Source organism: Mastacembelus armatus, chromosome 3, assembly GCF_900324485.2.
Source record: "Mastacembelus armatus chromosome 3, fMasArm1.2, whole genome shotgun sequence".
NCBI lineage: Eukaryota > Metazoa > Chordata > Actinopteri > Synbranchiformes > Mastacembelidae > Mastacembelus > Mastacembelus armatus.
Window position 1 is genome coordinate 20,867,091 of NC_046635.1, and position 19,860 is coordinate 20,886,950.

At 39.5% G+C, this 19,860-nt stretch overlaps 1 protein-coding gene across 10 annotated transcripts in view; it reads left to right on the forward strand.

The window, feature by feature from the left end:
* Nucleotides 1-727: 727 nt before the first annotated feature.
* celf6 (CUGBP Elav-like family member 6) overlaps nucleotides 728-19,860 on the forward strand; it is a 125,088-nt gene continuing 105,955 nt past the window's right edge. For 6 of the 10 annotated variants that reach the window (XM_026294027.1, XM_026294024.1, XM_026294026.1 and 3 more), the window contains exons 1-2: nucleotides 833-977; nucleotides 9,213-9,295. In XM_026294027.1, the coding sequence (XP_026149812.1) occupies nucleotides 833-977; nucleotides 9,213-9,295 (228 nt within the window). Of the gene's footprint in view, nucleotides 978-9,212; nucleotides 9,296-19,860 lie in introns of all 10 variants that reach the window. The other 4 variants (XM_026294030.1, XM_026294032.1, XM_026294023.1 and 1 more) reach the window with 3 other exon arrangements.

A 19,860-nucleotide genomic window follows, 5' to 3' on the forward strand; every position in this document is an offset into this window, starting at 1 on the left:
TATACAAAGTATTAAAATATATTAAAATTATAAATCAGTGCAAATATAACAATAAATTATTTAGAGCCACAATTTTAAAATCTGATTTAACAGTGTATTTGTTATTGTTTTCTTTAAATATTAACCACAACAAATACTGAGCACCACAAAGGGTATTATTAGGGTACAATTATATGAGCTGTTTTTACAAAGCTACCATGGCCCCCCAAACCAACCCCAATTTTATCTTGCTGCTACAACAAAACTAAAGGGCTTGTGAAAGGCAGGAAAACTAGCACGAAGGCTTTGCACCATTTAAATGTCCCAAGCTTTCTACTCTACACAAATGTTTGCATTCTTACTCTGCCCTGTGGGGCCCTGAGCCATCCCGCTCTCCCATTGGCTGGGCTTATTATGCAAATTGTCTGCTGGGCGGGGCCCGTTCCGTGTACGAGTACGAGTTGACGTCACAAACAGAGTTGCAGCTGAAGGGGGAGAGGGGGAGGGGGGTATTACAAAAAAAAAATGAAAACACATAAAGCATAAGAAAAAATAAATAAAGCTGATTCCAAACAAGGGGGCTTGGGCTGTAACGGAAATGGAGGGAGGAGAGAATACGGGGAGGGAAAACCGGAGGAGTGGGGAGAAAGGAAAATATAACAGAAAGGGGGAGGGGGGAGTGTGCACTGTGCAGGAGAGAGAGAGAGAGAGAGAGAGAGAGAGCAGCCCGCCGGCCCATTGAGGAAAGATGGCTACAGTCACTGCAAACGGAGTGCAGCAAGAGAATGGATTCAGCACCACGAACAGCGCCGGCAGGATGAACGGGCTTACCATCGGCCAGAACACCATTCCAATGAAGGACCACGACGCCATCAAGCTTTTCATCGGGCAGATTCCCAGAAACTTGGAGGAAAAAGACCTGAAACCCCTGTTTGAGGAATTCGGAAAGATATACGAACTCACTGTACTGAAAGACAGGTTTACGGGAATGCATAAAGGTTGGTTATTACTATTACTATTATTATTATTATTATTTGGTCTCTTTACTTTCCTCTTCCTTTAGAAATCAAATGCAATAGAGAGAAAGAAACCAAAGAGCGTCCCAGCTCAGGTGCGGAACAGAGAGCATGAAAAGTGTGTTCATTTGCAGATGTTTGGGACAGAGTAGAAGCCCCGTAGAGCCCTCTCTCCCTCGCTCTCTCTCACACACACACACACACACACGCACACGCACACGCACACACACGCACAGACATCAATATGTGAGGCGTGAAAGGGAGAACACGTGGAGGTGAGCGGTTTGTAAGCGCAGGGTTAATTGTTACCGCGTCCACGTGAATACTACAGCTGAAAACGCCTTTGTGTGTTTACATTGACTATCATGTGCTGAGCATCCCAGTTTAAAGGGGGCGGGACTGGCCAGCGCACCGGGAGGCTGTGTCATTTCTGTAGCTGCATACATTTCTTCACAACTGAAAAAAAATTAATAAATTAATAAATAAAAAATAAAAATAAAGGGGGAAAAAAGCTGCTCTCCATTCAGTCCATTTGTCGGAGAGAAATAAATGCTTTCAGGGCCAGCGGAAAATGCAAATCATTATCAGACAATCAGCATCGCTGATGAAAGTGGTGCTGGCATGTTGCTTTGACCTTCCAGCAGGGTAATATGCAACCTACTTTTCGGACGTCATTCGCTGTGGAAAATACTATTTACATGGCAGCTGTATTGTAATGCTGCTCCGTGGGCGGGTTGCAGTCAGGAAGTACAAAAGCAGGATAATAGTAGAGGCTGAGATCCAGCGTGCGTGGTCTTCTCGCTCGTTCTGTTCTCACAGCCCTGCCCGCCTCATTGTCCAAACCGGCCACGATCAATATTCACTTAGTAATTAGTCAGAAGGGCCACGGATAATCAGGGATCGATCAGTGGTAATGGTAGTTATAATAATGAATGCCAGAGTGTAGTTAGGGTTGGAAGGTTTTTTTTTTTTTTAGTTACAAAAAAACATATCCAGCCCAAAATATCAAGTTGAAACACCATCTAACTGCTCTACGCATGACTCCTTTGCTGTTTCTAGGTTTATGACAGAAACTGTTAAAAATAAATTTGACCAAATTTTGAAAGGGAATGACTTTGTTCCCAGTTGCTTTGTCAGTGTTTATCCATCATTTATTACAAGCCTTGAATTGCACAGCTGTTTCTATTACTCTTCTAATAATCATTATGCGATTACTAGTTATAACTTTTTAGCTTTTGACTGGTGATATATTATGAAGGAATTTGATAGGAATGGAAATGTAAAATAAGGTCAAGCTTCCATTATAATCCATGTCATCATAAACAGAGTGTATAGAGTCTGCATATTGTTATTTTGTCATAGGTCAAAGCAAAGTGCTCTACTGAAAATAAAACTCTGATACTTCTAATTGTCACTGATGCTATTTTGTAGATAATTTGCTAGATTCTTAATGTTGTAATTACAAATACAAATTAAAATCACACACCCACATACACAACGACTCATATACACACCAGCGAGAGTGGCACTGAATTCACAGTTCAGTTCATGTTCAGTCAAAATAATGTATTCAAAACGCAGGATATGTATGTCACTGGCTACAGTTCATGATCTTATTGATCAGCACAAGTGTAGCACTTTAGTGGGAGAAATGAATGTGGGCTCAATATTGCTCCGTTGTATGTGCAGAGCTGAAGGTCTCCATGCACCACCTGTTCCTCCAGTCATCAGTAGCTGGTGGTCAACCTGCTCCTCCCCTTTCCACTGTTCCCCTTTGGGTGATCGATTAAAACAATATTTCTGATGTTTGTGTTGTTTACGCCTGTCCTCGGCCATCCCTGAATGTCAACACTCTGGAGGATGGGTGCCCTGAAACGGATAATCCTGTTCCAAAGCCAGACTGTATGCCAATTCATCCTTCCAACCAAGGCCACTCTGATGTATGCATTATGGCCACTTCATCCCGCATGACATTCAAAGTCACTTTGGGAGCACAGGCGTGCACTTTTAATAAGATTTCACCAATGCATTATACGGATGAGTTTTTCTTATTGACCACTCACCTAAACCATGTTCATGCCTCCTGCTGTGTCAATGTGTGATACCTGTGGGCTGAAGCAAGAAAGTACAGGACAAAAAAAAAAAAAAAAAAAAAAAAAAGGGATTAGTGTTGTTACAGAAGTAAGTATAGTGTTTCATCAGCCGAGTCACTCAGGGAGAGCAGTTAAAAATGTTGACTGACCAGCTACTCTGAAACTGAGAGAAACTTTTGCAGGAGAATTAAAAATAAAATGAATGAATTACTTAACAGTTGTTTGCAAATGCATATATTTGTTTAATTTGAAGTGTGTTGTAACCAGCACAACTCAAGGTTAGTACAATATCTGGCCACATAAACAGACCTATAACTTTCTATTGAAATTCTAATTTAACTGTAATAATAAATTGACTTTCCAAAGCAACAATAATGAAATAAAATGTTTAAACAACTGCTATACTGGTAAATATTGAACATATATTTATCTATTGTAGCTGCACAGTTGTGGCACAGTGGCACTGTGGATATAACTAGTTGGATTTTGACTTAACACCCAACATTATCAGATTCTACTGATATTATTCAGCATGTAGATATCCCGATAATCAAAGGCACTTAACTGCTTTAGGATTCTTGAAAGCACGTAAACTATGCAAAACTGTAGTTTTTGTTTTGACAGTGGTTCTCATGACTACTTTTTTACTAACCTAACTCTGCGATTCCCCACAACGCTACAGAGATTTTTAGCATCTTTCAGCTCATTGTTTTGGTTTTGCCCCACAATGTTATTGTTTTGCTTTTCTATTGCTGCTCTCATAGCAAACATTTCTTGGGTTTGGGTTGAATCACTGCCATCTGGCAGAAATCCCTCCACTGAGGTTCGATATAGCTTTATCTTTATACAGCCCAGTGGATAGTTTTAGTTAAATCTGAAATACTCTACATAGGCAAGTGTTAAATATAATTCACATTGTAGTAGTATAATGCTTGATTTATAAGGTTTTGCAGTAACTCTTTATTCACAGTATACAGCATTTGTTCCATAGTCTTTTAAAATGTAGTTTGTGTTCTGTTTGGTACACTGAAATGCATAATATGCTAGTAGATAATGGTTAGCTGTTGAGTCAAAGGCCCGGGAGGCTCCAAATGTTGTAACATTATTACAAATTCAATCCACATTTCATCAACAAACAGTAACACAAACATTTTTCACAGCAGAGCAACAGAAGCGTGGGGGAGGACATAATCAGCTTGGCTCCACAATCCCTAAAAACATAAAGTTCATAAAGATTTAGTGCAGTGCCATAAATTTAGTTTGACTACTACTTTGAAATCCTTCTTTGAGCTTAGTTTGTGTTCGAGAAAGATTTGATTTCAGATAGATGATGTATATGGCTGTTGGTATGAGTTATTAAACCATACCTAATTGATGATTTGCAGCACTGCATCCTGTGATACAGAATTGCACCATAATTAAGGATTTAAGGGCATATCAGAATATGTCATGTTTGCTCACGACTAATTCATGTAGCTTGTCCTGCATCGTGTTTATTTAATGTTTTGTGCTTGCTTGCATTGGGAAATGTTGCATGTTATATTTCCCTGTACACTTCAAATGTGAGTGTAGCTCTACGTTGATGTCTGTTCAAAGAATGGTTTGTTTCTTTCACCAATGATTATAGCCTGTAGTTGTTAGACACTATTTCCTTTAATGTCGTTCTGTAGTTTGTGCGTCGTCAGGGAGCCTTATACAGTGTGTGGGATGACTTGACACTATTGGCGGGCATGGTGTTCATCAGTGTGTGGTGCAGCCAGGTCGTGCTGTTTAACATCCATCATTTCGCTGAGCACTACATTATCATAATACTTAGTGTCAGTGCCAGAACACATGCATTGTTCAGACATGCTGAATGTTAGTGGGGGGCAAATCTTTTGCTTGAGTAGCGTTATCTATCAATCCGTCTCTGATGCTGAGAGGAGGGACTCTCAGCTGCACCACACAGCCAGAAGGAAAAGATACAAAGAGTTGTTAAATATCCTCATCCATTCTGCTCTCCTCGGTAGGTCCGTGCAGTGTAATTGGCTATAAATAGCCTGACAAATTGACATAAAAAACCCTCTTAGGCATTCAAATGTCAAAAGTAAACCACTGTAGGGCACTAATATCTAATTACAAATGAGTCACAAAATACTGTACAACAAATCCTTGAACGTGTCTTTTCAATTTATAGACAGTGTTTTGGTTTTGTGCAACATTCAGTTCTGTTGGTTTTCAGTAACAGCCACTTAGTTACACATCCCTGCATGTTTTCTTTTCTATCTACACTGTGAGCGTTGTAAAGGACGTGTTGGACAGTGACTGACAGTTCGTGTGAGTTGAGTGACAGGTGTAGCTTAAGTCTACAGATGACCTCTTTGATCATTAGAAAGGAGGCTGTGTGTGAACCAGACAGCTAACTGCTCTGAACAGCCTGCTCCGAGTGAGGATAGATAGAATGACTGAAAGATGGAAAAATGCTCTGCAGGTAATAGTGCGGTTAACACAGAAACATAAAGCGGTGCATGATTGTTTTTGTCTCTGTGCCCATGAGAAGGTCAGACTGTCACATTCGGCAGCATCCAGTTGTTTTACATAATTTCTTTGTGCCTAAATCTTTTGGGGAAATTAATTTGCATTCTTTTCCCAGTTTAATGAACATCCTTGATTCAGACATGTATGAGCAGACAGAAGGTGAGCAAATTCCTCATGATTTATAAATTCACTGCTAATGAATTGAAATTTTATACAAATTTGTTCTGGACTTATTTCAATTACAGGTACGTGATGCCTTAAAAAAGCACAATTTACTCTTAATGCCTGGATGCATGCAATTGTAAGCACATACTAATTTCCATTTTAAAACAAATTGTTAGAAGAAGTGTTACAGGGGGAAAGTTCTTTAAGTAATTACCGAAATGTGTCTAGCAAATGCAACAACACATTCCACATTTCCTGCTTTCTCTTTGAGCTAGTTTGTAGGGTTTACCTCTCCATTTGCCTTAAATATAATTTGTTGAACTTTTGTCCCTCACTGAAATTGTATTGTGGTAAATTGTCTTTAATTACCAAAGTATTTTTTCACCCCACTTAACCTTCTCATCACAGAAAGCCACCTGTTGAACAAGTAACAGAGCTTACATTTCATTTCAGAACCTGGGCCATTTTTTCCTCTTCTTTCTATTTAATGTTTTCCTCCAGTCTTTAGAATTTTTTTTTTTTTTCATTCAGACTTTAATTCATATGGGGAAGGTTTAAATGGTATCTGAATTATTTGTTGAAAATGAGGGAATCTTAAACATCAGTTGAAAGCAGTGAAAGTGTTTATCCTTTTGTTTCTTCTAATAATATGTACTTTACGTGACTGTTATAGACTTAAACCTTTGGTTCCCTGAAGTCATCTAACACATCACAGTGTGAGCATCATGTTTGCATTCTTTTGTTTTGCACACATTCATAATCAGTGTGCGCTTTCCAGCCTAATAAAAGCGGCATGCTTTTGAAAGGGCCATTTGCATGATTGCATACAATACCAAGGGGACAACAATGTGGAATAACACACAAGTATGAAGGTACTCTCATAACATTTAGTCTACTTCAAATTTTAAAGTGACAGCCCTAACCTGCAACCAGCTGCTACGTTTGTGTTACCTCCTCTCAAACAGTATTATTGTGCCTTGCCTCATGTTTTTGAAAAGTGGGTGCTCATCTGTTCCACAACTGGCTTTCTCTATCACTGACTGCTTTGGGATTCAGATGTCCCCCTGAGCCAGCACTGTTGAATCTGAAGTTTTCCTAAAGTCCTGCTGATTTTCCACCGCTGTGAGTAAGCCCAGACAGCCCCTGCAGCAGGCCTGAACGTTCAAGGCTATGCTGCAGAAAAAAGTCCAGTTTGAACTAATAATATCAAATGCTATTTTTCTTGAAGCAGAAAGAAATCGCAATTTGAAGACAAGAGTTTTACTCGATTTGAGCATGCCCTTGGAAGAACTGAACAATAATGGAAGAAGTACAAATTCTACATTCAAAACTCTCCTTAAGTAAAATAATTGTTACACATTTCTAAGAAAGAAGAAAATGTTAAAACAACATATTTTTTTATGAAATAATATAACCATTATATGTTATTTTTAATTTTTAGCAGGATGCTGGACATTTTTTGCAGTTTGTGTTTCATAAAAGGATGCGGCACAATCCCCAGCTACTGGAAGGACAACGGCTCAAAAATACACAACTTGTAAACTTTGGCTAGAAAAAACATCATGACTGCTTATCTCTGGTTGGGTCATTTTTTAATTAATACTACAGTACATCATGTGATGAAATCTAAACATCTGCAAGCAGTTATATGAAAAAAAAGGTTAGAGCAGTGGCAGAAGAAGATTGCCAGCAATATCCTACGACACCCATAAGTCATTGCTAGGACGTGCCCCTGGGGAGGCCTTCGTTCATGTTCCACAGTTTTGTAATGTCACAGAGGATGAAGAGTGTTTCCCCAGGCTCCCAAACTTTTCTGCTTTGCTGTGTGGCATGCTGTTTCATCAGCATCATTTAGGTGATTTTTCCTCTTGAGTAACTGCCTAGTTGTGGAGGTGGGTGAAGGTTGTCGTGAAAGGGAGCTCTCTTGGACTGGCGCCAGAGTGTGTTGCTGAGTTTCAGGGGTGATGGGTGCATACCGGGTGTGAGTGTGTGTCTCTCTCTTCACCCATGGGAATCCTTGGCAGCAGGTGTGACATGTAGTAATGGGAAATTATGCTGCATAGTGCAAAACCTCTTCTGAACGGGGTCACCCACTGTCAGCTCTGCCAAGCATGTAACAGAGCAACCAATCACTCTCTAATAAAAGCTGTCACATTTTTGTTATTTATTTGCATGCATATTCATTTTGTTTTCCTGAATTTTCCAACTTGAAGAACAGATTCCAGAGATGTGTGAGGGTACGGCTTCAGCTCATCATCAGAGGTTTTTAATTACTTGGCAGCTAAAAAGCAAGCATACTGTTTATACTTTTTCCTCCTCTTTGTGGTTCAGTAACTATTAAAGTAATCAGGAAGTTTTACACATATTTTTTAGTAAGTGAATAAAAAGTCATGGCATGAGTGGGACCAAGACTTTTTATATCACTGCTCCCATTCAACTTTACTTACAGTTACACGCTGGTTTTTCAAGATGAAAATTTTGTTATTTTATTTTACGTAGCTCATTTTACTCTATTAAACTGACTGGAAAACTGACAATAAGATTAAAAAGTAATACAAGCAACATGGCAAACATTTAATTCAGATAAACTGTGAAGATATGCATGACTTTTGCAAATCTAATCTGAAGGGGCTGTCAATTTGAAAAAAAAAAAAAAAGTGTAAAATTTTAATCTCCCTTTTCAACCAGCATGTTATTTTCTCTGAGGCTATAGTGCTATTAACTTCAGACAACCACATTCCAATTGTCAGTGGAGTATATGAATTCTATTTTATTATTATACATGTTTTTGGCTTTAGCTTGTAAAACTCCAGTAAGTCTTATATTATGACCATGTTTGGGCTGGAATCACTTTAGTGAAATCATAAATCTCTGGGTCCATTTGAAAGGTTGTAATGTGGTTTTTGGAAGTCGACTGTCGGGATGCTTTATCTACGAGCAAACATCGAAAGAGAGGCGTTAGTCTGGGTTCACAGCTTTACATTGCAACTTGTTGGGAGTTTTATAGTAGAGCTATCCAATGGAAATCAGATTTGACTCAACATAGTTACATTCTATAATCAGCTTTTGAGTTCACTTTGTGCAGTCCAAATGGGCTTATATAAAGGTGGCACAGAAAATAGAAAGTTTCTTTTTAATCCTCTAAGGCTGTTGTGTTTGCCTTTTACAATCAGTATTTTTGCGGTTTAGACATTGAACCTGATGGGTCCTAAATGCTGAATCTCTCGAATGCTGAAATTATCATATTGACAAAAATATGACTATACTTTTGGGATTTTATGTGTGGTCTCTTATGACTGTTAAGTGCCCTAAAACATACTCTTCTTTTAAATGTGACCATAAATTCTCTCATCATAACTTTTTTCTACCTCTTTGTATTATTAATGATGGTGTGTACTTGGTGGAATAAACCTATGTCTCTCCTGTCTCCCTGATACTGTAGGATGTGCCTTTCTAACATACTGTGCCAGAGAGTCAGCACTGAAGGCCCAGAGCGCCCTCCATGAACAGAAGACTCTGCCAGGGGTAAGTGCCCCCAATCTGCCCTGTGTCATAGGCTAAAGCCCCTGGGGCATCCAGCATGGCATGGGACCCTACATTAACCTAGGAATTATATATTTGCACACACACGCATACACACGGGGACAGAGTATATATTAGAACACACATTCGGAGAAACACACAGATATGGAAGCAGATGGAAAGAGCCATGCATATTTTCCTTAGACTCGCTCAGCCTCTTTCATCTAACACACATTTTCTCACCCAGTCACCTACACACACACATGCACACACACACAGACATACTAAAAGAGTGTGAGTGGCCTATCTCACCTTGCAGTGTCTTATTACACTAATCACCCCGGCGGAGATATTTGATAAGCGCTCCTTCATAACAGCCCGTGCCGTCCTTCCCCTGTCCTCTCACAATATGGCTGCTGCAGACACTAATTGCCTTGAGGAATCCCACTCTCATTATCACATATAATCAAACAGTAAGTATAAACAATCATTTTTACCATGTATATCACCATCTGGTGTTTTTGTTTTAATTCTCTCCCCAGTTTTTTTTTTCCCCCATCGTCTTCTATTGTTTGCCTTTGGCGGGCGGGTAACTTTTTCAATTAAAATAATGGCCTCTTCAAACGACACAGGTAAAATGTACCCAGTAGTGGGCTCTTAAGCCCACCCAGGAGGAGCCCCTCAATCTGGGATGAGCATGAGTGTGTGGTGTCTATCTTTACTTGATTCGTGTGAGGGGGATTTGACTCTCACATCAGGGGAATTATCAAGGTGTGATTGAATTATGCCCGTGGGTCTCTAAGAAGGAAAAGCTGCTCCAGTGCCCAGGCTTCTTACTGGCCATTCGGAGACACCCTCCCAGGTGCGGGCTTTAATCACAGCCTCAGTATATCCATCTAAATCTCCAGGGAGGGAGAGAGGTATGGAGAGACAGAATGAGGTATGAGCGGAGAGACAGGAAGGAGGATAGGAATAGAGTAGGGATAGGGAATAGTTCAGGGTGCAGAGGGTGCTGATCGATTTTGGGGGCTTTATATTTTTCTCTAATATTGGGGTAATCAGTTGTTTTCACTTCACTGCATATTGTAGGTACGTCACTGAATGCTAGGCACACTGGTACACTGCAGCAAAAGAGTCCCTGGGAGACCAGGCTCCCTGTCTAGTTACTGCCTCCTGCGGCTTCATAATGAGATGATTGTCATGATGGTCCCGGATAGGTGTTCCTGTCTTTATTGCACATAGTGGGACATTCTTGTTTGTCTTCTATCTAGAAGGAGGTTAATGGCATGTTCTTTGGGGTTGGGTAAACATTTCCCTTGTACAGCTCACAGCGAGGGGTCAGTCCTGCAATCTTGTGAGTACAGCCTGCATACAGAAGGCTAATAAAGACGTCTTGTCTTTCTGTGTGTGTGTGCGCGCTCCTGTGCCTGGTATTAGTCACATTGCAGGGACCAAAACCTGTTTTTGCACCCACACTGTGGGGCTCAGATGCTGGTCCCTACCAGATAAATCACAAAATTTTAGGTTGACAACCAAGTTTAAGATTAAGGTTAGACAAGTAGTGGTTGAGGTTTGGGTAAGTATCCAGGCAATGAATTCTTAAGTCACAACAAGGAATGAAAACAGTGTGTTTTCACACACACACGCATATATATAATACAGACAGAGAAAATAATACAAGTGAGAGAGAGACAGAGACAGACCAAGACCAGGAGAGCTGACACTTCTGGACAAGCCTCATTGTCATTGTCATGGCCTGATGGTTTGAGATGCTCAGTCGTATAATGCTGCCATTTCAGTGGCTTCTCCACACAGTGTTGCAGACATGATTGTGCAGTCCGGTTGTGGCTTTGTGACTGTCAGGCAACCTAAATGCAAATTTTGTTCCAACGAGACATCTGGCATTTGAAAAATATCAACTCTTTCTCTCACAAGAAGATACATGAAACAATATTTAAATAAAATGTGAGGTGAAGAAAATAATACTAAAGCTGCCTAAATCACATTTGCAACAGCAGCTGCACAGTCATGTCATATGAGGTGAAATGCAAATAAGAATATGTATTGGTTTTAAAGGTGCAGTGTGTAAAAATGTGAAAGATTTAGATGTGAGCGAGGGTATGGTGGCTGTCACTTTTAAAACAAAACACAATTCCTTGTCTAGACACAGTGTTTTGGTTTGTCCAATTTGGGCTACTGTAGAAACATGGCAGCACATCCTGTCTGCCGCCATGAAAGGAGACCCGCTCCCTATGTAGATTTAAAAGGCTTGTTCTAAGATTAAGAAAATGCAATGGTTGGTGTTTTCTGGTGATTACACTGAAGGTTTAGAATAGCTCAGTCATCAAACTTATTCATCAAGTTTGCAATGTCTCCTATATGTAGATGAGCTTTAGTTTGGAGAAAATATATCGTGAGGGAGGGACTTGGTGGGCTCTCACATCATGTCAGCACACCAGTAAGGCAGCTCTGTTGACAACAAGAGACTTGAAAGACTTGAGTGTTTTTTAGCAAACATTGCATTGTTTTTCATGAACAGCAGTGTAATAATAACTTCGGTTGCATATATAGCAAAAAAACGTATGGTGGTGGTTTATTTATTTGAAAAGAAATAAAAATGATTGCTTCCTGATTTTTTCCTGAAAAGATGCCAGATTATCACAGTTGAATGAACTTGTATATTGCCCGCATTAGCATCTACCTTGTGATTTTTACTTGTGTGTCCTTCGTGTAATACTTTTCTCTCACATCTCATGCTCAGTGCAAATATTTTCATATTTATATTTTATACTGTGTGCATTTCACAAAAGGAGGAGACAGTGAGACAGAGAAAAGGCAGAGGCGTTTGTATGTGTGTTTGTGTGTGTGGTCTCAGCAGGAAGCTATGAGTCTTATATCATCTCCAGATTGGCTGTGAATCTTCAATTTTCTATAATTCACATTCCTTTATTTACTGAATCTTGTACCCCATTTGAATTGCCACTGGGGAATCCGGCTATGTCTGTTGTGGCTGAAGCAAGCTTTGTTTACATTGTTTGATTAATTGCATGTAAAGAGCATAATGAGCTCTTGATGTCCTGTGCATCACATCCTGCTGCTACGGTTTGTACAGTAAATGTAATCACAGATTCAGTCTCTTGCCCTTGGTGAGCTTGTAGTGCTGTTGTGTTTACGTGCGCATTCAGCAATTCCCTGAGGTAGGGCAGTGTGGTACTGTACGTGGACAGGTTAGGTCATGTCTGTGAATGATTTATCTCCCGATATGATTAATTCCTGGGACATTTACACAGAGAACTCGGCCAAATTGTTGTTTATGTACAATCCATTTCCCTAGATTGTTTGTGTATAGCAGGTAAAGTGTTGATCACAAAGTTGATGACCAAATACTTTTTTTTGATTGCTCATAAACTTCATTGCAGTCATCATATTTTCTTTTTTTAACATCTGGGTGATACAGACAGACAGAAAGGATAAAAGTCATATTTTGCAATCGCATAACCAAAATATTATTTACAACTGTTTGCCAAATATCCTCCCAATGTGCTGCTATTGGAATCCTCAAATAAATCTTGCTCTCTCCTTTTCAAGGCTATGCTGCTTTCCTTCTCTCAGGCCAATTAGCTCTTGGTGTTTGCATGTAACAAGCATGCTAATTGGGTGCTACTGAAGCCCAAAAGCCAATTAAAATTTTCTAGGAAAAAAGATCCTTTGTCTCTTATTCACTTATGTGCTCTTCCTCTTCCTCTCCTCCCTGGGATCACACCTTATGCTTCTCTTTTACGTAGAGATGTTTGGGAAGTGATGCACATTTCTTGGTTTCTGAATGAGAGTATTAGCAGCGCCTGACTACTGTATTGATAATGTAGCAGCTGAGCGCAACAGTGAAGATGACAGAAGAGTAAAAGTTACCAATTTCTTCTTTCTGAAGTGCTTTTTTGTCAGATTTGAGAGGGTACGCTTAAAGAATCAGCTTTCACCAAAGTGAGGAACAAAATGTTTGGGATTCTCACATTTCTTCTGCCTGTTCTTGGCATGAAATGTGCAGAAAATTGACTTGCGTGTGTCACACAAAAATGGGTCAGGTGGAGATTGTGAAATACCAGTATTATGTGTCACTAAGCACACTGCCATGGACGAGTGCATCTGTGTTCCTGACACTCTGTCCCTGCATCACACCACAGATGCGGCCACCATAGACCTGCCATATGTCTTTGTCTCTGCCTCAGAGCACGCTGAGAATAAGCAACCAGCATTTCTCCTCTTGTAGTTTTTACTTGCCTAAATTCACAAATGTCTTAAAGAAGTAGTGAGTATGTAGTAGTAGTGAGTGAGAATGCATAACCAAAAACGTTTAATTGCAAAAAGGTTCCCTATGAAGCTTGTTGCTTTATTTTACTCTTTATTAGACAAGACCTGCTCACTGAACAGAGACTTCTCATTAGTGACTTCTCAGGGGAACTTGTGAGATGGTAAAGGATGCAAGCTCACACATGCATACAAGTAAACACCGAAACATACACACATTTAAGTGTGTGCGCTGTTACGTGACATTTGCACGAACATTCCTAACTCTTCCTTTATTCTGATATATCAAATAAAGTATATTAATATACATACTCAGTTGTATGTATTCCAGGTGAGAGCAGTGTAAGTGTATGTTGCAGTAATACAGAGTCTTATCAGTGGTGCACTGAACGCATCTCCAGTGGGTCCAGTACTGGACAGACATGCTGCAGTTTAAACTAATTACTCAGGCCACACAGGGCCTCTACTCATTCTTTTAAGGGACATATTGCATTCTATTGCCAATCAATTTGTCCTTCGTGCCAGATTTGTCAACCTCTAGTGCCCCTGAGCGGATGCCATTATGAAGAAAAAAAAATAAAAAAGGTCTGGGCACTGGACGTGAGACCTTTCTCTGTGCTCCTCATCATCAATTACGACTATATCATTTTCTTTCTGCTGCCCACGTTAGAAAAGAAATTAAAAAGGGCCATTGTTTTTCTTATCCCCTTGGGATGAAAGCATTCAGTACGCTGCTGCACCGTGCATGGCCATCCTGCCGATTAGGGAATGAATGGAATCACAATCTGGGGATGCACTCAGCATTGTCTCCTCATGTGGCTGGTGGCCCTGAATATTGTGCAAAAATTAATTTTAAATCTGATGGGATTTTCAAGCCTGGAGAGTGCAAAATGTTAATCCTGGCAGACAGGCGGGTGGACATCCTGGAATGCCGGGCTTTTTTACTGGTGTATGTGGACAGGGAACAAACATAGTTGATTGTCAGAGCGCCTTTAACCAGCTCATAAAGATGGCTGGCCTGAGGCACTGGACAGATGAGCAGGAGAGATAGTGCTTTTAAAGGCCTCAGGTCAAAAGAGTTTTGGTGTTCAGAGAATAGAACATCCAGGTCCATTCGTCCTCTAGATCTTGCACATACATTGTAATCCGGGAAAACAGGCTGGTGTCCAGCTTGTTCCAGTGGAAAAAAAAAACAAAAAAAACAAAGCCTCACAATTTATTGAACGATATGGGCAAAGTTGCAGTTACAAAAGCAAGTTCTTTTTAAGTTCTTCTTAATAATGACACCTAACCTCTGTAATCTTGGGAAATTTTCTGGAAGCTGGTATCCATGAGATTAGAAAGAGGGGAAGTCTCAAAGCTACATGCTGTGAAAGCACTCTCAGTGATTAGGACAGGATAGCTAAAATTAAAAACAAGATTATAGAACTTTTTAAAATGATGGATACAGTGAATCCTTGATTTCTGAAATGAGAAAACCTTTTCTGAATTCCAAATTGCGAGATGTACCACAGGTAATAATTTTTACAAGCCTTACTGGATAGATTTGTGTTTTACTATGTGTAGAAAACTTGTAAACTGAGCAGTTCCTTCACACCCTTCCCCCCACATCGACACACTCACTGTCTTCCCCTCGCTGACAGGTGGAGTCGGACTCTGCTGTGCATGCTCTCCTGCGCTAATTTATCCACTTCTTTAGCTGTAATGAGGCAGAACTAGTAAATGTGGGGACAGCATTGTTAACACTGCTGCTTTGCTGGGGAAGAGAAGAAGGCTGACAAATAGTGAACGGAGGATGGAAATGAGGCCCGGGTGCTGTCATAGCTCTTAGTTCTTTACTCGGGCTGGATTGCTATCGCTAGAATATGACATTTCCAAAACTAATTAAACATCAAAGTTTCTGTTGCATCACGATAAGGCTGTTTGGCAATAATACCTAAAAAAAAAAAAAAAAAAAAAAAAAATCAAAAACAAATCAAAAAAGGAATATTTGAGTCAGGTTTTTTACCTCAGAAATCATCAAAATACTGTGGATTATAGTAATTAACACCTCACTGAATTTGACAAGATCAAAGTGTAAATCTACATTTAAAGTTGGGTGATATTCAAAAGATGTCTCAATCTAGTTTTCAGCAACATGCTTCAATGGAAATGTGTTGACAGCCTAAAAGGAGCTCAGAAAGCCATCTTTTCCTTAGCTGCACTGAAGATTTACCACTTTTTTTAAGACTGTACTTTTCTTTCCCTTGTCCTTTCCCTTTCTTCCCTTTCCTTAATTCCCACCTAAAATGCCACGGCCTTGCTTTCTGCCTCCTTGTCAGGTAAGTTTCACTATTCATTCTGGCAATCTGCACATATTTGTTCCAAGACAAAACAAGTGGTAAAGAAAACATGATGTTGCTGAGTTCAGCAAATCACTCTGGCAGCCCAAGTTATCAAACACTACAGTTAATCACATATGGAAGAGTGTAAACCTTGTGCTGATTCAAAAGAGATCTCCATGCAATGGTGCACACAGACACACATGTTCACGCGCGCGCGCGCACACACACACAAAGTGGACCTTCGAGGCAGGGATCTTGACGGGATGTCTAATGTTTTTGAGAGCGGACAGATAAAGGGGGAAGGGGGAGAAGGCCAGAGAAAATGAAAAAGGAGCAAAAGAAGAAAGAGATAAACTGATGAGTCATCATGAAAGTGAATGAGAGAGAGAGAGAGAGAGAAAGAGCATGAGAGGAGATGCATTCTTGCATAATTAACACTCGAGCATCACCGGGACAAACTCCTCCATCAGCGTGTCCAAAGGATTAACTATGCCACGCTCCTCTTATCTCACCCATTTCGTTTAAGAAAGAAAATGACCTTGTGCTTGTTTACATGCTGATTAAAGACAGGAGCGAGAGAAGGAGACAGCGAGAAAGTCAAACTGTAATCAGAAGAGTTTGTTAAGTGAAGTATTTTTGGCGGTGCGTTCTCAGCAGATACACCGAGCCGCAGACAGACTGTGTCACAGTAGCAATGCAAAAACAACCACCCGATGTAGCAACTAACGAGCAATGAGTGGGCTGGGACAAAGAGAGAGAGAGAGTGTGTGTGTGTGTGTGTGTGCGTGTGCATAAGTGCGTGTGTTTGTTTCTGACGGTAGTGTGTGATAAAAAGTATGTTTGGTGTGTGGGTGGCTCCATTAGTTAGTCTGCCTGTTTTATTGCACTGGGAATAACTGCTGTTTCTGGGCTCCTATGAGTCAGTCTATATACTATACTTTCTTTGTGAGTGTATGTGTCTGTGTGTGTATGTGTGATTTTGGATTTTTTTTTTTTTTTTTCTTGTAAGTCAGTTTAAGACCTCTGAAGCAAAGGCATTTGTCTCTACTTCAAGAGGGTACTTCATAGTTTTCTGCTATGGCTTGGAGCTAGTTCTGTGTTATACATATCTGTCTATAGTTGTAATTTGTTAGTAAAATTGACATAAAAAGCTGAAATTATGGCATATTCATATATCAGATTCTCTGATGTGGTGGTTAGTGCTTCTCAACATGAAGGCCACATTTCTTGTAATCCCTCCTGCTTTGTGTTCCCTTCTTCCACTCGAGTTGTCTCTCTTGCTTTACTACAGGGGATAACTGTGTTTTATCTGTTAGCACTGCAATAGCTGTGGCTTGTACCTCTTTGTGCTATAAAGACCTTTTGGCAGTAAACCAGCACGATCAGAGTCCCAACTAGTGAGACACGCTGCAAAACGCAGCATTAGACACTATTTTTGGCATGATCAATCATTAGTGAGTGATTGATGCTATAAAGTACATATGGCTGCATTAGGATGAGACTTATGGTGACGATAAAAATGATATTAGAGTTAGGAACACGGTTTATAGTTTAGTTCACTCTTATGTTTACCCAGACCAGATCATTACTGTGTTTATTTAGTAATAAATTAAGGGACACATTTTGCCAAGTCTCTCCTGAAACAATAGTAAGGTGCCTGTGAAACAAGTGTCACCTGCTGTAATTACTGGCTTTACTAGGGCGCAAGTGGCGATTTTCCAAACTGAGATTTTTTTTTTTTTTTTTTATGAAATTCCCTCTGTGTTGTTGTTTCTCAATGTCAGTGTTACATCTGCTGACACTGACTGGGGAAATGCAAAGAAGTTGATGGGAATTTTATCCCCTATACCTTCCAATGGAAGCAGTCTCTGAAGGGATCTCTTAATTACAGAGAGCTGTTTAAATGATCATATAGGCATGCGTGTTTTATTGTTGAGACAAATTTGAAAAATGTGAACTTATCTTTCAACGTCATCACAAATACATTAAACGAATCTGAATGTTCTTTTCTTGTTTTTTTCTTTCTTTCCCATTGCTCATTTCTTATTGCTATCTTGTCTCCATTCCTTATGTCACGACAATATTGATTCTTTATCCTTTGCAGACTCTGACAAACAAACAACTTGAATGAATAGGAACACAAAGTTCTCTGAGTAAGGAGGAAAGTTGCATTATGAACACACACAACATGAAGCCACCCTCATTTTTACGCTTCTTTTAATATATTTGTCCTACATTTCCTCAAGACCTGCTGGATATTTAACTGTGGGTATTACTATAATGGTTATGGTCTCTTTGCTTTCCAAAAACAGATGTATCTATTTTTGAACCCTTTTTTTTCCTGTTGTGATTTCCTGCCAAATTAACTATTGACAAAAAAAATCAAAACAAAAATGTCAAAAAATATCCAGCCTGTGATTGTTAAAACAACTTTCAGTGGGGGCATATATATATATATTTTTTCTAATTCATCAAACACTTTGGGAATGTTGGCAGTGGTGCATTAGTGCTGGCCAAAAAGGAATCATCAAATAGTTTTCGGTTATTAACTTTACATGTACATAACTAACAGTTTTTAAAGGGAAGGAAAACTAATCCGAGGGGGAAACATACCTCAACACAAAGCGGTAAAACATGATGCATGATGCATTTACTGTAGTAAATCAAGAAGAAAAAACTTATATACATATATATATGTATATTTACATACATATATATATATATATATATATTTATATATAGCGAATAAAAATTAAACACAAAAAAAATAAATCAGGAAATTAAGTAATCAAAAAGTAATTGCTGTAACTAATGAACTAAAGTTTTTCAGCATAAAAAGGTAAGAGAGCAAAAAATAAAGAAAATAAGAGAGAAAATGTTAGTGATACAGAGGAGTGAAAGGTGAAATCAGGGTGCACAGACACCTGCTAGTTTCCATTCAATCAGGACCTTCACTGTATAGGAAGTCTCTGACAGTGAAGTGTCAGAAATAGCACCAAAGGTAACACCTCACCTCTTCCTTATTAATGCATCACTCTCATAGCTGCCTACCTATCATATACACACACACCATAGCCACACAAACATTGCTGCACACATCACCGAACTCCACACAGCTCAGTCACTTGTACACAAGCTTGGTGAGCACATGTCTCAGCCAAACATACACACACTGTCAGATCAATATTGCATTACTGCAGTATGTTCTCCTCTGAGAGGTTACAGTGATAGGTGAGGTGTGTGGGTAAAAACCTTCTCTTCTGTCTGTACACTGGCCAGGCACACAAGGCAGATCTGAGGAGACTTCACAGCTCTGACAGCCAGTTTCACCTCCTGATTTTACCACTGTCAGTCCCCATACAAAGCTCTATCTTAGGGCTATGATCATCTATATAGCATGTATATGATGCACTTTATAAAGTGTGCATATACATCAATACATACTATTATTTCCATTAAGTCAAATTTCTACATGTCCTATGAAAACTACATATCATTTTCTGTGAAAAAATAAAGCTTTTTGTTCATTAGAAGATTCTAAATTTGAAAATTTAAATAACTGAAAAACTTTTGAAAGGTTTGATTAAATTTGATTAAGGTTAGGATGAATGAATTTTGTATTACATATTTTGAAAGTAAACTCTTTCTGCATGGGATGGCAAACTCTTTTCAAATGACTAGCTGAAAAAATATATTTGTTGATTTGTGAAAATAGCTTAACATTTCCAGAAATCATGCTGATGTGTGTGCACGTGAGTACACAGCTATGTGTGCCCATCTAGGCTTGTGTGTGTGTGTGTGTGTATGTGTGTGTGGACCAGAGGGACTAGAGTCCTTGGTGCCGACTGAAGCTCCAGCTTTTCCATTTAAACTGTATCATTAAAACTGGCAGAGAGGCAGGGGAGACGGCCGCTCCACACCTCATAAAGTGTGAGTGCC